General features: G+C 38.1%; 1 protein-coding gene across 1 annotated transcript; it reads right to left on the reverse strand.

The window, feature by feature from the left end:
• Positions 1–196: 196 nt before the first annotated feature.
• LOC132265449 (elongation of very long chain fatty acids protein AAEL008004) lies at positions 197–5697 on the reverse strand. The gene is made up of 6 exons (XM_059766154.1): positions 5570–5697; positions 5057–5247; positions 4201–4281; positions 3179–3341; positions 2974–3110; positions 197–431 (listed from the first exon to the last, which is right to left on the reverse strand). The coding sequence occupies exons 1-6, from the start codon at positions 5679–5681 to the stop codon at positions 255–257; spliced, it is 861 nt and encodes a 286-aa protein (XP_059622137.1). The 5' UTR covers positions 5682–5697; the 3' UTR covers positions 197–254.
• Between the last annotated feature and the right edge of the window lie 10253 nt (positions 5698–15950).

Here is a 15950-nt window from a genome sequence, read left to right on the forward strand (position 1 = left end):
TCAAAATTTTATTCCAAAGTTTATTTTATGTAAGAAAACATCGACTTTAGACTAGGCATGACAGACCTCTGAAGTCTCTTTGTTAAAATTTATGCATAGAATAATTACTTGTTTTTCCACTCGCACACGCACAATGATAGACATAGAGAAACTAAATGATGAAAGGCAGAGTGATAAAATAATATAATAATAGTACTTGCTACAAACTAAGCTTTATTTACAGAATTCTCTTAGAAATGGTTAAAGTCTTTGAATTATTCTATCTTCTTGGCAAGAGTTTTGTGTCTGTTGTAGTTCTGGACGTAGAAGTTCATGAAGAGGACGAAGAAGATGGACGCATTGAGGAGGAGCAGAGCAGAGATAGTAGCCGGGAATTGGCAGTCGGACACCAGGGCGCGGATCGTGTGAGCGATGCAGAGAATAAATTGAGCCTGAAAGGTGTAGAGAAAAAATACGGAAATAATTAGTGTGTCTCCCACCTTTTTTTTTCAGCGACAACTTGTAGAATTTCATATGTAAATGATGTAGGTCACAATTCCGCGCTGTGGCGCACTTTTCCAACCGCGCCGTCGACGCGCCGTGCAATTGAACCCGACTGGCTTCGAATGAAAGTCAAAGTGTTTTTTGCCGCGAAAAGCAGATAATTGCAAAAAGTAAATGCCTGCTTTTCAGATGTGAGAAATATCGCATTTGCTGTGCGCCTTGTGTGTGTGTTCTCTTGTGCGAATTTCGCAACATCGCCTTTGCCGATGTGTACAGTGCAGAAAGGAGGCAATAATTTAATTGATTTCGAATGCAAAATTCATTCATTTTTTCCACAGGCATAAACACACATGATAGAAATTTTACTCTTAAACTGCCGTTCGCACTATTACGGAAAATCTTTGCATCACAATACCATTTTCCATTCACAGCCCAGCAAAATAACATAGGCGAAAATTTCGAATGGCGCGATTAATTTCGCCAGTTTGCTCTATTTTTCTACTCTGTGCGGCAGAGAACAACGAGCATGAGATAAATACAGTGTTTATTGGATAATACCAAGTTTGCAACTGCTCAACATTGCACTTTCTAATACAAGTGCATAAACGTAAACAGCGAGAGACGTGAACTTTCGATGATATAATCAGATACATTGCAGCTCTCTTGAATGTCTAGTCCACGAGACATGAGGTAAAAGTGTTCTTGCACACAACATACGCTCATTTTCTCGTTGTATGATTATTTCATTCAATGCACCACGGCGGGTTATATAATTCCTGAACTTCCCGTTGTCTCTTGACTTTGAATGCGCGCGATTCCCACCGGTTGGACTTATGCAATCGCATGAAAGCCATTGATTTATCAGTTCATTGCCACCTTTTACCGAAATCGCCGATTGTCACTGTCACCAAATGAGACAACGCGGGAAAAAAATGGGAGAAACTCCTCATGTGACCTTTTCCTTCTGCCGGAGAATTGCAACTCCGCACCTCCTTTGATAGGCGCAGTGCGAGTGTGCAATCCTCAGACACGAAGTTCCAGTGACAAGAAGAATTTTCCGGAAACCGGTTCTCAATAGAGTATCGTCGATTAGATGGCAGGAAAGGTGAGCGCGAAAAGCTGCCTCTCGAGATCTCCATGCAAGAAACCCGCACTTGTCTAAAATGTTGTTCCTCTCCCAGGTCGCTTCATGGAAGAAAGGAAATACCAACAAGTTGGTATGATTCACAAGTTTTGTGTTCGACTTACATGAAATTCTGCTGTGACATCGTGAAACATTCACAATGACAATGGGGTAATCTTACTATCGATAGCATTTCTAGGAAATTATCATATCTATTTTAAATCATAATATGACACTTAATTGAGGAATGATCATAAAAATTAATGGTCTTGCAACGAGATCTTCACTGCAATTTCCTTCTCTATAATTAACGCGAAAATACATTTAGAACCGTGAATCTAATCAGTAAATCATAAGTATTGGATAATAGAGATAGGCGGGACGGATTTTTGATACAGACTTTTTAAAGATGCATCACTATAATAGCAATTGAGTTTTCACAGAAACGATTTCCGAGCTAACACGCATTGGAAAAAATTATGTGACAACGATCGGGAAATTTCACTAACTCATTACATTCAAATAATTATCAATTAACGTTTAGTATTCACTTGTAAATGTTTCCTCTAGAAATATTCACAGCTAAAAGATTTTACATACGATATTTTTGCATGAAGTTCACGATATGTAGAAAGCTCCGTCGATGAAAACGAAATTTAGCTGCATGGAAGCAGAAATGGGGTCAGTTGCCGGAGTGTAGATCTTACGAGCGGGTAATACAAAAGCATCATGACTGAGTGTATGTGACTTCCTTCTAAAATCAACGTATCGGATGCAATTCTACCAATGTCTGCCACTAAATACCAGAGATATTTCGCAAACATCGCAGTTTTGTACATATTTGCAGTGAGAATTGAACATTTGACTCGATGCCGGGGGGAAACTGGTTGGGCGAAAATTGTTTGGGTTGAAAAATCAAGTTTCTGCACTTTGCACAACCCATGTGCATATTTGCTCACACACTGTCTGTCATCTAATTCCGTCTAATCGCCAGACAATTCTCACTGGAGAGTCTCCAGAACACATCGCGGCTGAACTTTGGGCTCGACATTGAGCTTTCATTATCATTCTAACGCTGGCAGTGGTTGAAACGTTAAAAAGATATTTCACGGTGATAAAAGTTACAATAAAACACCAATTAAGGGGTTAGCGTGCCAAGAAAAGTGCGCGTAAAATGTGTTGTAACAGCTTCCAATGTTCAATGAAGAGGAAAAAGGTTGTGGGAAAAAAATATTATGACCAATACGATTTAAGTCGGTCGCCAAAGTGGATAGAATTAATTTTCGAGCATGCAGATCATATAAAAACAGTGGCTCAAGATTGTGATATACTTTCTACGAGCATGGCTAAAGGAGAATTGCACTTACAATCTGGAGTTCTGTCATGTATTTCTTCCACCACAGGTACTTCTGGTACTGTGGCCCCATTGCGGCCACCATGTAGTAGAAGTACATGCACACGTGAACGAAATTGTTGAGGATGTTGGGGAATGTGGCATTTCCACCTGCAAAGAGATCGCAATATGTTGGTGGGGTTCCCTTGCGAAATGTCACGTGGCTTAGGATTACTTACCGGCGAGGAATCTGACTAAGATGAACGCCTCGATGGGCGTGAGGGAGTGATGATAGAGATGCAGCCAGGACACTTGGGCTTTCTTCTTACGCAGCACGAAAAAGATCGTGTCAGCGAACTCAGATAGTTTCGACAGGTAGTAGATGTAGCAGAGATTGAGCATCTGAAAGGTGCGGATTAAGTTGAGGGAAAACAGGTGGATTAGGAGCGTGTGTCACTTGCAGTATTAACGAAATATATTTCCAATAAAAATTCATTTAAAATGTAAAACAATTTATGAGTGATGTGCTGTCATATAAAGTTTCAAAATGCTTCACCCATGAGTTTTACAAACGACTCTATTGCACCTCCGATGTCTCATTAATTGTGAAAATAACATTGCAAAATATTCACCAGTGTTACCCTTCAAACTCTTTACTGGCGTTTTTAACACCCAAAAGACATGATTGCTTTTCAATAGGATCAATGTCAAATTTACGTGTACTCCATATATGTTAGCCACTGTCTATAAGATATATCACATTAATAGACTATATCGTCGTTTTGCTTGCACAATCGTCAAAAATAAAACTTCAGTTATTCCTCGACAAATTTGACTTTGCCGTGAGCTCAAAACGAAGCCAACCGTTTCATGACTTCCACCGGTGGTACGATGAGGAGCTTTAGCATACAAGTGCATAGGATGAAAATTTATTAAGCATACACACTTGCGCATAGGCATTGATGGTAGAAAAAATCCCATAAACTACAGTGAGCGTCATATTTGAAGACGATTTAGTGATTTTTAATGCCCACCACCTAACAATTGTAATTTCAGACGATTATGGGATTTGAATTCATATAAATTCATCAATGTAATGTGTTAATTGCATGTGTACGTCAAAGCAGTGTTGGCCACGTCTTAGCAATCAGCATACAATGTACATAGGAGTGCTCCTTCGGAGCAATTGTTGTGGGGAATTGAGGAAAAAACAGCGTGTCGAAGGTTGGACCCAAAATAAGAATTAGCAGTGCAAAATTACCCGTCTGGATTGGTAACTGTCCGAGTAATCGACTGCCTGGCATCTCAGGTTGTAGTCAAAGAGCCACCCCGACATTAGGTGCTGCGGAAAGAGAGAAAAAGGATCAGCAAATTTATCTTTAATAATAAGGGAATTAGTTTCGCTGAGCAATGATCGCTAGATTATGCTTTGAATGTTTCACATGATATTTTCATACATTACAGACTCTTGATTTTGTTGATGCCGATTTTCATGTTGCGAACTTTATCTTGCTTAATTTAATTTTTTGTAAAATTTTATTGCATCTATTAAGACTTGACATTGAAACTTAATTTCAGTCTATGAAGATCCGATTAGCAGAAAAAGGATAAAAAGTTTACTTTTTGCAATTTTAATGAATATAAAATTACGTGCAGAAATAAGAAGAGTTATGTAATTGAAAAAGCGTCAAGTAAATTTGAATGAAGAGAATTGTTAAATTATATTGTTTATTAACTTTTTGAGGCACATTGTATCTTCATTCGTGAAATTTGCCCTTTACGATTTCAGCAATGCTCCCAAAATTAATAATTCAGTAGTTAGTGAAAAGGAAAATTTTCAAGGGTAAGATAGCATCAGCCAAAAACTTTATCACTTCGTTTACCACATGAAATCTACCGGGAAGTGAGATCTTTAAATGTTGCGTCAGTAGAAAATAAAAACAAATCGCGTAATTTGAAATTTCGCGAAATGCTCAAACCTTATTTAATTTGTAAAGATTAGTTCCACAAACGAACAATTCTCCTTGCTCTTAGGAGTGAATGTTTTTTGTCCTTTCAGGAAATTCCACGTTATTGAAAAATAATGGTACAGAATAAATCAAAGAGTGGTACTATACCTCATAGAACATGTATCCACTGAGGAGAACTTGGAAGGCATTATAGTAAATGAGTGTGTTTTTGAGCTGAAATGGTTTCCTGTCGCGCATGTAGAGTGGCCCAATGACGAGTACATAGGCTAGGTAGGCGCCCACAAGGACGAGGGTTGACAATGGATTGTCCATCAGAGGATACGCCTTCGCTCGCTCATCTGCCGGTGAAAGCAAAATTCACAATCAGTCACATTACTTCGTCTCTGAGTTGTTATGTAATTAATGTGTTGTAAGAGAAATATTCCACAGTCTTCTCATGAATCTCTTTCTGCACAAATTGCAGTCAAGTTCATTATCATTTTTCATTCCACAACTTCTACAACTTTGCATAATTATTCATCAGTGCTTAATTTGCTTTAAATAACATCAAAATACTGACACGACATCAGCACCTTAACGTGCTAATGAGGCTTTTTGGAATCTCACTAAAAGTGTTTAATTGGAAACTAATTACGCGAAGAATCTCTTTGTATTCTATACCTGCGAATTCCTCCTCCACTATCGTCCAGTAGCGCATCAGAAGTCCAGTCCAATTGTTGGTCGTGTGGGAATTGAATTCGTCCATGGCGATCTTGACAAAGCCAGACGCCATGGCGTATTCCGTGAGGTTATCAATTTTGGCGGTTTTAACTAACGCTTCACAATCACAAAAATTTGGCAGTGAGGAACTTTGAGTTTCCCCCTGAAATTTATCGCAGGCACAGAATCACAATTTCACTGATTTGTGGAGAATTCACTGGAAATTTTTGAAAATCCAAAAGCTCCCAAATTTCCACTTTCGATTTTATTCACTGACGCACTGAAATCAACCCTTTGCCAGCGAGCACTTGTGGTAACAGACGAAAATACAGCTTCAAGAGAGTGTCACACTTTGTCATAAATACATGCTTGTTGTCCTGATGATGTAAATTGATTCTTAGTGGAATGCAGAAGATAATATATAGAGGTAAAATTGAAAATATTGTGATGTTATGCAAATTGTCTGCCAAGGAATGCGCACAAATGGCAAATGCGAAGTGAAAAATACTAAAATGTATGAAACAGCACCAGAGAGTATTATTGAGTGATATTGTCGCCGGGGAATCTGAAAAGAAACTGATGCAAGCTCACATGAGAGCTTCAGTCTCAAGTGAATCTCCCCACAGATCGGAAACTCCTGTGTAAGTATGTTGGAAAATAGAGTCAGCAAACTCCCACTGTCTTGCCTAAACGTTCACTTCTCGATATATCATTCGCAGACACACACACCGGAGGTGTATCACGAAGGAGATGGCAAAAGCTCAGAGAGATCCATATAAAAGCTGAGCGATCACGTAGTGCAACTTGCCGTTTTTCACGTCTAATCTGAAAATCTCCCCAGAGAGTAAACCGTTTCCGTCGATGGCGACTGTACAACTACTAAATGAAAATCACTTCTTGCCTCTCAACTGACTTGTTTGATTGCCTCACATTGGATTTGCCATACGAATAACACCGTACACAGCATTATGTATCGAAAAAGAAAATGTGCACACGTCGTCCAAGTGGTTAATCGACGTCCTTGACGGAACTTTTACATCCAATTTGTGTAATTTTCACCATACACTTCTGTTTTTCTCTCATTCCTTCCCGCCTAAACTTTGTCTTACTTTTCTCAAAGTATCACTTTTTCCCTTGGCGACGACTATGACAACATTTTCAGGCCATAAACATAAACCTCCCTGGCGAATGTTACAATAAAAGATGGAAATTGTCGCAACCATGGTAGATTTTTACGATATAACTCGCTGATTTTTGATTAACCATTTAATTGTCGATAGTGCGGTGAGGCAACTCACGGGACGAGGCAAAATTGGGCCAAAGCGATCTTGTTCGGGGAGATCGCCGATAGGAATTGCCAAAGTCACTGAAAGTTTAAACCAGAGAAACACCCCAAACAGAGATCGAGTTGAGAGTTCAGCGGCTCAAATATGGTAATCCGACGACGGGGGTTGAGCAATTCCATAATCTGCAAAATTCACTGCAATTTAGCAAGTGAACCAAAGTATCAAATTAATTGTGCACGGTCTCATGTCGTAAACAGTGAAGCAAAATCTTTTTGCAGTCCAACTTTTATTCGGTTAATACTAGATCGCGATGCTCGATGCTATACTGTAATTTCGCTAACCCTCACGATGTTGTAATTTTGCCTGAACATTTAATTTAAATGGCCACTTTATGGACTTTATCCGTTTTCAAAATAGTTCCATTGAATTAAAAATCAAATAAGATAATTTGATTTTTTGACCATAAACACTCTCCAAACTGTCACCGGTTCGACTGCTCAAGGAAGAATGTCAATGTGATGAGTCTATGAAAATTTCATGTGACCTTTCTTTACACAAGACAATTTCTGTGATGGTCAATCTCATCTCACGATTTATCCAGCACATCTGACATTGAACACTTATGCAAAAGATCATGAGGATTGAATTGTACTTCCGAGATTGGCACCTGCTCAGGCATCGTGGAACTATGGGATGATGATTTTTTTTGCAAAATCATAGAAAATAGCGTTGATGAAATACAGTGAATAACAATTCTTTTGTGAAGGCACACTCCAATTATGGTTAATGGAGAATTATGCACGCGGGATACAATAAAATCGTGCAAATCTCATCCAGAATGGAGAAAAATTGTGTAAATAACAAACGAATAAGTGAATTCATTCTTATACATTTCATTCATCTCAAATATCAACACATGCTTGTGGAACAATTGTTGGGTAAGAGGAGGAAAATTTGGTGACTGCCGTGCTGAAAGAGTGACAAGTTTATCGTTGTGAAATTCGACTTTAATGTAAAGTTCACGTAAATTAAGATCCACATAGTTGAGACTCCACTGACAATAAATACTATCATATATGACGGATTTCGACATGTACATAAATAAATATGTGTAGTGAAAAAAAGAAGAATAAAATTCGTAGTCACAAAAGTGACATAGAGCAGCAAGGTGAAGTGAATGAGTGCACAATATTGTTATTGTTATTATTAAGTATGTGTAACAATTTTAGCAAACAAATTCGCCAGATTTACAATGTGCTTAACACAATCATTTCTCGTCTTCTTCAAACCAATTCCCCACCTCATTATGGCTATATCATTGCCAATTGCCAATCTCACTCCGTATATGCAAACTTTTATGCCGATTTTCTATTACCTTGAAATTCATTTTGTACACACTGGGCAAGTACAAAACGCCCTGTATTTGCTCAAATGCCGCTTCAAAGTCTTACTCAATTCAGTCTAGACATTTAGTATGAATTACAAATGGCTAAGAAAAAAAACAATTTCGCATTAAATTAGTCAATAATTTTCATATCGAAATAAATCAATTAATTGGGGTGTTTTCCTCACATTAACTCCGCATTAATAGTCAACACGCGATATTGCCACAATGTGTAGACAAAATATTCTTCACCTACGAAATATACAAACACTTTGTATTTTGCCTTCCTTTGACGGAATTTCCCACTAATCGCACTGACTTCGAGATACATTTTGACCATTTCAACTATTGCACAAAGTCTTTTGTCGGTCAAACAGCAATCTGTATACTACAAATGTCCAAATTCCACGGGGATTTAGCCGACCGCCCGAGGGGCTTATCATAATGCCTGGAAAATATTCAAAATCCCACATAACAGCATCGGATCTCGTAGGGCGCATACTCGTGTGAGCTAATGAGAGAATCAAGAAATCACCTTGAAAGTATGGCCAAATTTCCCTTGCCAAAATGCGATATATCACTGTGATTTCAATTTTTTTTATACTTAATTGCTGCAAAATTTAATTTTGCAAAATTGCAAATAGTGAGAAATTATGACATTTAGAGCGCTATATCGATATTTCGTTTCATTTGAAATACCCTCTGAGGGTTTCCTTCGTACGCATGCGTTGAAATCTTTCGTATTGTGTCCAAACTTCAGCGAGTGAGCAAACATGTTAAATAGCATAAATAGAGTATGTAAATGACCTGCTTGTCGAATTAAAAAGCAAACAGTTGAAGAGACTCTCTTTTGCTTCGCCGTGGCCCCTTGACGCGGTGACAACTCTTGCTTTCGGTTGGGTGAATGAGATCGCACGAGTGTGGATGGCGTGAGAGGCGCTCACAAGGATATGCCATGAAGGCGTGTTGGCCATGGCGCGAAGAAGCGCGGGAAAACCACTGAAGATGCTCACATTAAAGGCCTGCTCGACCGCATTCATTAAACAGCTCATTAGGGTGGTTGCTCAACGAATCGCAAAGTCGAAGCATAATTTGACACATTCTTGCAAAGGAGGAAATTACAGTGTTTGTCATTACGGCAAAGATCGTAAAAGGTGTGTAATTGAACAAGATCACTTTCTGCACCACATTCATTCGCTGGTGTATCATAATTGTCTCGGCAGTACGATGGTGGTGATGATGATGAGGAAAGTGGGTCAGGGCTGATATTGGAATTGCTACCGATCATAATGCGAGAGTGGCAATAAATCTGTTCCACGTTGACTCTTTTTCCAGTTTTATGGAACTCTTTTTCCTCAACGCCTATGACACTATGACAAGAGATTGATACAGATTGATAAGGCGGGAGTCTCAAAGGTGCTTTTGTGCAACTGTAACTGTGCCAAAAGAGAGCAATTAATAACATGGGACGTGCCGAAAGACACCGCCGAGAAAATACAGCGAGTGAAATTCCAGTGAAGGACGCTGATCTGTGCAATGTTTTCTTTTAACTGTGCATATGATGCGATTTTCATACTTTGTCTTCCACACTGACATTGTGCCGTGCAGGTGATCAGAGCAATGCATCATGACTGTTGGGTGCCTGTGAAATATTCCGATTAGGCGTTTCAAATGCTGCGAAGAACGTGATCTTCGTCGAACAACACGAACAAATATATGAAGGTAGAAACGACAAACCACACGGAATACTGTGACATGGAAGATGTGATGACGGCGTGAGGAGGAAATTGCGAAATAACCATATACATATCTGCTACGTATCCCCATCTTTAATGTACACATCAATTAATAATTAATGTGTAATTTCTACTTAAATTGTTTGTTTGCCACTTCATATTGATCCTACACGCTCTTTTTTGTCCACCACTTGTAATTCATCAGCGTCAATGGGAAATTGATGAGGGGGCACATTTTTCTTAATCCGGATCCTAAAGAACTCTTAACGAGTAACCAAAGTTCATCTTTTGCAAAATGCACCTCAGTGAGTCTCTTTATCACTGAGGCGCCCAATTTGAAGGCCATCTTGCTGCTCTTGAGCCGAAAACTGCACGACATTTCATTTCTCAACACCCTGATTAATATACAATCACTCAGAGGAAAAACACTGTGACATTCTTTTACGAAAAATTCAAAGCACTCAAGAAGAAATAATGAATGTTAAGTGAATTGCGACGTTGAATGAAATGATTCTAGTCACAACTTAATTTGTGCATTTGACGGGCAGGAATATGCAGTTTAGAGGCATTTTGATATTTTCTCTCAGTGATCACCGTGAAAGTGGTTTTTGCGATGTTTACGTTTCGGACCTATCTCAATGTGACCAAATTGCAACTTGTCACATCAACCTCATCTCGTCTCGCGTCTCAAACACTCAATAAAGGTAATCGCACGATACAGAGCTCGAAGTATGTGAATGGGGCAATGAAGCCATAAGACGCCACCGCGTGATGCAATTGCACAATTTTCCTGCGTGGAAACTTGCACGAAAGAGTGGTCTTTTGCAGACATCCACATTGCATATTCCTGCCTGTCGCAGTGGTGTGACACACAATTTTTCCCAAGAAATAAATAGTTCATCAATGGGCGCATTGGCAAACAATTACATATCTCTATCGGCGAAACTATTTCAATACCAACTCGAGAAAATTTCACTTTCGGGGTCACAGAAAAAAGCGAAGATGATTCATACTTGTGCCGAAATTTTGCAATTTTTTTTACCACTTCAGCACACACACTAGAGATGCTACCAGCATCAGGTACAGCCAAAAACTGATTCTCTGGCTGAACGAGCCTCCTACTGGGCCGCGACTGGACCTCAGAGGCGAACTTTTCGGACCTGTACAATGACTTAGCGATTGTAGAAGATTGCGGCATGAAAACTCACCGTCCTTGCTGTGAAATAAATGTAATTTTACATAGCATTCCACCAGTACTGATGCGGTATTGAAAGTATGTAGCATTTCTAAATATTTGCACACTTTTACCATGACAAGTGTTAGAGAGACTAATTATGTCCATCGAAAGTCCTCAGCCGACGGTTTGGATGCTTCGCGTGCGGCGCAAATCTTGATTTTTTCAGATTGAAAAGAGAGATCAAATGAAAAGTGAATGCGTGAAAAAGCCCCTTGGGAGGTGGATTAAATTTTCGCCCCGAAAATTTCTCACATTCTCAATTTCTGAAGGATAAAATGCTGTAGTCAGTGTGGTCAAATGCAATCGAATATGTCCCATCAGGGTGATTGCACAATTCACCCGAAATGCTGTTGAACTTCGGGCTTCAAGTTCAATTTTTGGTGAAATGTGCTGTTCATTTCGTTATATGTATTTAATGTGTTTATGGAAATTTTGGCTGTTTCATTGCCAATTCGTATGGCACGAAATAAGATAAAACTGAAAATTCGTTCCATTTTCGTGCCACTGTCACTCGATAGAGATTAGATCCAAAGAAGTCAAAGTGAAGTAGATATAATTAAATGTGGTTTGAATTTGTGAGATATTTGAAAAAAAGTAATTAATTAATTCAAATTGCCGTCTTCGAAGGCTTTCGGCCGAAGAGATTACCTTGATTGTGTCTCTCCACGGGCAGATAAAGTCAAAATTTCCCAACTTTATTCCAAAAATTATTCAAATTTCCAAGTCATTTGGTATGACACTGAATTTTAGTGAGAATTGCATCATGTGAAACTTGAAAATTTCAATCTAAAGCCGTTGACCATCTCAATCTCACTTTGATTGTCGCTGCTGAAGAGTATTTACCACACCTTGATAAATCATTTTCAGCGTATGGCATTGATTTATAGTCACGTTATGCGAAAATTTACAGCATTCAACATAGTACTTCTATTGATTTAGATCCAATTACATTGCCCAAATTCCCGAGACACTATATTTTCTGGCCAAGTCGAGGTTCTTCAGACATCATGTCATTCACCCCGTCAAAGTTACCAACTTTTACTTGTCATTTTTCATCTTGCAATTTTGGGGATATACGCCGACTTTTTTGGATGTTCTCAAGATCACCTCAAAAATAATGGGATTCATTAAAAAGTCAAGAATAAATAAAAATTTCTCATATAGGAATTCTACATACATATATCTTGATAGGTGTATCTCGATAAAGGTGGGTACAAGATGGAAGTACAATAATGATCGATTTAGGCAAAAAAGAGAGGTGTAGGTACTGTGAGAGGCAATGGACAAAAAATCCGCAATTATTAAAACGCCTGTTCGAGACAAGGTTGTACGAAAAAGTTCACGTGTGTTACACCATTAACAATTTTTTACAAATCAAAAGTCAATGGACAATAAATTATTAGAAAAATCGCACAGGAATCCCATCACATATACGCACACAGAGTGTTGAGTAATTCTATTAAAATCATATTTTGGGTATGTATGATTTTTTTATTGAAAATTTCCGAAATCTTTCATCATCTCGAGTGCATAGCACATGAAACATACATATCTTACGCACTCACGTTAATTTCATGAGGATAGAAGGAACCTCATTAAGAAAAATGTAAGTGAATGGATGATCTTCGACTACAATACAGCTTTATTGAGACCATTTCTCGGTTCTTTTACAATCTTCAACGTCACTTGAAGACAAGACTAGTTTTCAATACATACAGTAATTTCTGATGGAAAATGTAAACAAATAGGTACTTCACATCATAACGCTATGAGCGATAATTTACAATAGACTAAAATATTTGATTGTTGCTAATGTTTTGCCATTCTATTGAAACATGGGCACTTAGCAAGTTTCTATCCTTGTTTCTACAACTTCAATTAAATTTATTATAAATTAATTAATAACATATAAATAATAAATCGCGTGCACTTATCTCAAAGACGATCTCACAGACTAACAAGAAATTGGCGTACGCCTTCGATTTCTAAGTACTTCCATAAAGAATTTGCACCTTCACGCATAATGGTAAAAAGAACTGTCGTTTTGCTTCACTTAAATGCAGCTTGATTGACAGGTTGGACATAGTATACCTACAATTGAAGAGCTTTACAACTTGTAGTTCACGCACATGAGTGCCGAATGCATGAATTAATTTGCAATAATTCACATTTTATGTCTTTCGCAAGAATCGTACAATTAGAAAAAGACCTCCAATCAGTTGAATATTTTTTCTACGCATCGACATTGAAAGACGGAACTTGGGTGGTAGAATAAGAAATTAGGAGAAGTTTAGCATCGATAGCATCGCCCTTCATATTCTATTTTTTATAAAGGTTATGCAGAGATCGGGCCATTATCATACTTGATGGATGGTCATACGTTAATGTTAGTGATGAAATTGTGTCGTGATGATGGAATCAGGCGGAAATTTCATTTCACACTGGTCAAAATTTAAAAATATCACCCATTTTGCATATGTTACGGCGATATTCGGGTCCAGTGAAATCAATTAATTGCCATTAAGACTGGCCGGTTCAATGACAATGAGGAAAGCACACTGTGATGACCGAAAAGACGCAGAAGAGATCTCCACTTTTCGGTGCTACATCTTTAGTGTTGATGAGCTTTGGAGTATTTGCACTGAAAAATCTATTAATTTCATCCACTATGGGCGACTCTTTTCGCATCTTAGAGTGTTGAGCAGCGATGGCACAATACACCACATATTTATGGGACACGACCTTCACTACGCATTGCTGATGGCGTATGTTGCAAGTATTTTCAGTGCTTCTATCTTTTGTAGTGTACTCAAGTTAGTATGAAGCACCAAAGCACAGTAATTCGCGTACTTGCACGAGTGCAACGATAGGAAAGACTGCCAATTAAGGGGTTCCAATCACTCAATATCTCCGATACAAGAGACGACTTTAATTTCACACGACAAATCCTAGCCAATCATCTGGATAATTGTCAATTTTCCATCCATTCAGTATTGCTTATTAGAACGTCATAATTAAATGCATAATTTACCTACGAAAAGTTCATTATGCATGACATTTTGACGGCTTCCTTACCACTATGCTAATTGTTCACATGAATCGTCATAACGAAGGTGTTAATTTGATCCCATAAAAAAAGTTGTGTTCTCAAGAAAAATGCAATAATGTAAAACTTGGTTGCACCTAAAATCCGAACATTCTTTGCTGGGTTAGAAATATATATATATATTTTTTAATTTTCTGTCGTACTATCACGCAATAAACTTTGAGTTAATTGCACGAGGTTTATTATTTTTTGAATGGGCACTGCTCTCACATTATAAAGTGTAAACTATTAAAATGCTAATAATTTTTACGTCTCAAGGCGACAAACGAGATGAATCCCATCGATATCATAGTGTAATACACCTTTTTTCCGCACTTCTCGCCGAATCTGGTTTTTCTGCCGGTGACGAAGCTTAAGTGTAGTCTTTGGTCTCATCATTCATCATTTCAAAATAATGATCTACGAAATTTTGTTGTTTTATTGTTCAATCGCGCAACGAAGAAAATTATTTGGCAGACAGAGTAAAAATTTTATATCATATGTTAATTGATATGTGAATTTTTGCTTAATCAAAAAAAAAATTTCTGAAAATATTACCTCAAGTCTCACCCTAAAGTATTTCGACAGTGTGATTATACAAATTATTAGCAAAATTTGTATAATAATTTGACACAAATTATTGAAAATTTTATTATTCCGACAAGCGTTAGGCGACTTGCAGTTAGCTTTGATGCCATTTAAAAAATTTTCCCTTTACCAACACGTGTATAATTACTAATACGTGAGTTTTGGCTGACGCAGATAAAACAAGTATTCTAGCTCTTGTTGTTTTTGGCAAAAGAACTTTGGAATGAAGTGTCGGAAAAAAGCAGACGTGCAGATCTTTTTTTACGCAAACTCTTTGAAAGCCATTATTTGACGTGATTTTATATGACGTCTCTAACAAAAAAGCCAGTGATTTTATCGTATCATGAAATTGCCTTTCTCACTATGGGAAAAGCCAAATGTCTAGAGTGGTTGGTTTTTTCCACATCACATTACCACTCGATGTACGCAATTTGTGATCATCGCGAAGAATAAAGGATCCTAATGGAAATTACTGGTAGATTGAGATTGATTGGAAATTCTCAGAGTGTTTTTGCTGCTGCACAAATTAATCGAAATGTTCAATTGTCGCCGAACTAATATTAATGGGTCAACATTCACTGATCATGCAAATGATCTCCTAGCAGAAATTACAATTGAAAAACTAGTTGATTGGATATTTATTGATCGTACATGCGCTTGAGGAGCAGCATGGCAAAAAGTGTGAAGATTGCGCAATTGCGAATTGGATCAAATCTCGTGAATTGCGCATGTGCAATCACGCCTAGATGGACAAAGTCTTCTGCCAATAGCTTAAGGTCATCTTAAGTACACACAGTGTCTCAGAGCTACAACTCAAATCATCCAAAAAATGGTGTTAAGTTCATCATGGGGCTGTGTACCTTTACGTAATGTGAGCATTAACCTCTTTCACTTCGCCGTTTGCTGCGGTATTATAATGTTGATCGACTGATGGTGGGCCTCTTTTTCAACTATTTTCACAATACGCAGTCTATTGATCTTTTTGGGACTCTGCTGGCGATGCGATGGCGAAAGTTTAACTTGCAA

Source organism: Phlebotomus argentipes, unplaced genomic scaffold, assembly GCF_947086385.1.
Source record: "Phlebotomus argentipes unplaced genomic scaffold, Phlebotomus argentipes genome assembly contig_6, whole genome shotgun sequence".
Lineage (NCBI taxonomy): Eukaryota > Metazoa > Arthropoda > Insecta > Diptera > Psychodidae > Phlebotomus > Phlebotomus argentipes.

Coding starts and splice junctions, on each gene's coding strand:
- LOC132265449 (XM_059766154.1), bottom strand. CDS start 5,681: ATGGCGTCTGGCTTTGTCAAGATCGCCATGGACGAATTCAATTCCCAC. Junction 4,282..5,056: donor GTGGATACATGTTCTATGAG/GTATAGTACCAC, acceptor CTCTTTCCGCAG/CACCTAATGTCGGGGTGGCT. Junction 3,111..3,178: donor CTTAGTCAGATTCCTCGCCG/GTAAGTAATCCT, acceptor ATCTCTTTGCAG/GTGGAAATGCCACATTCCCC.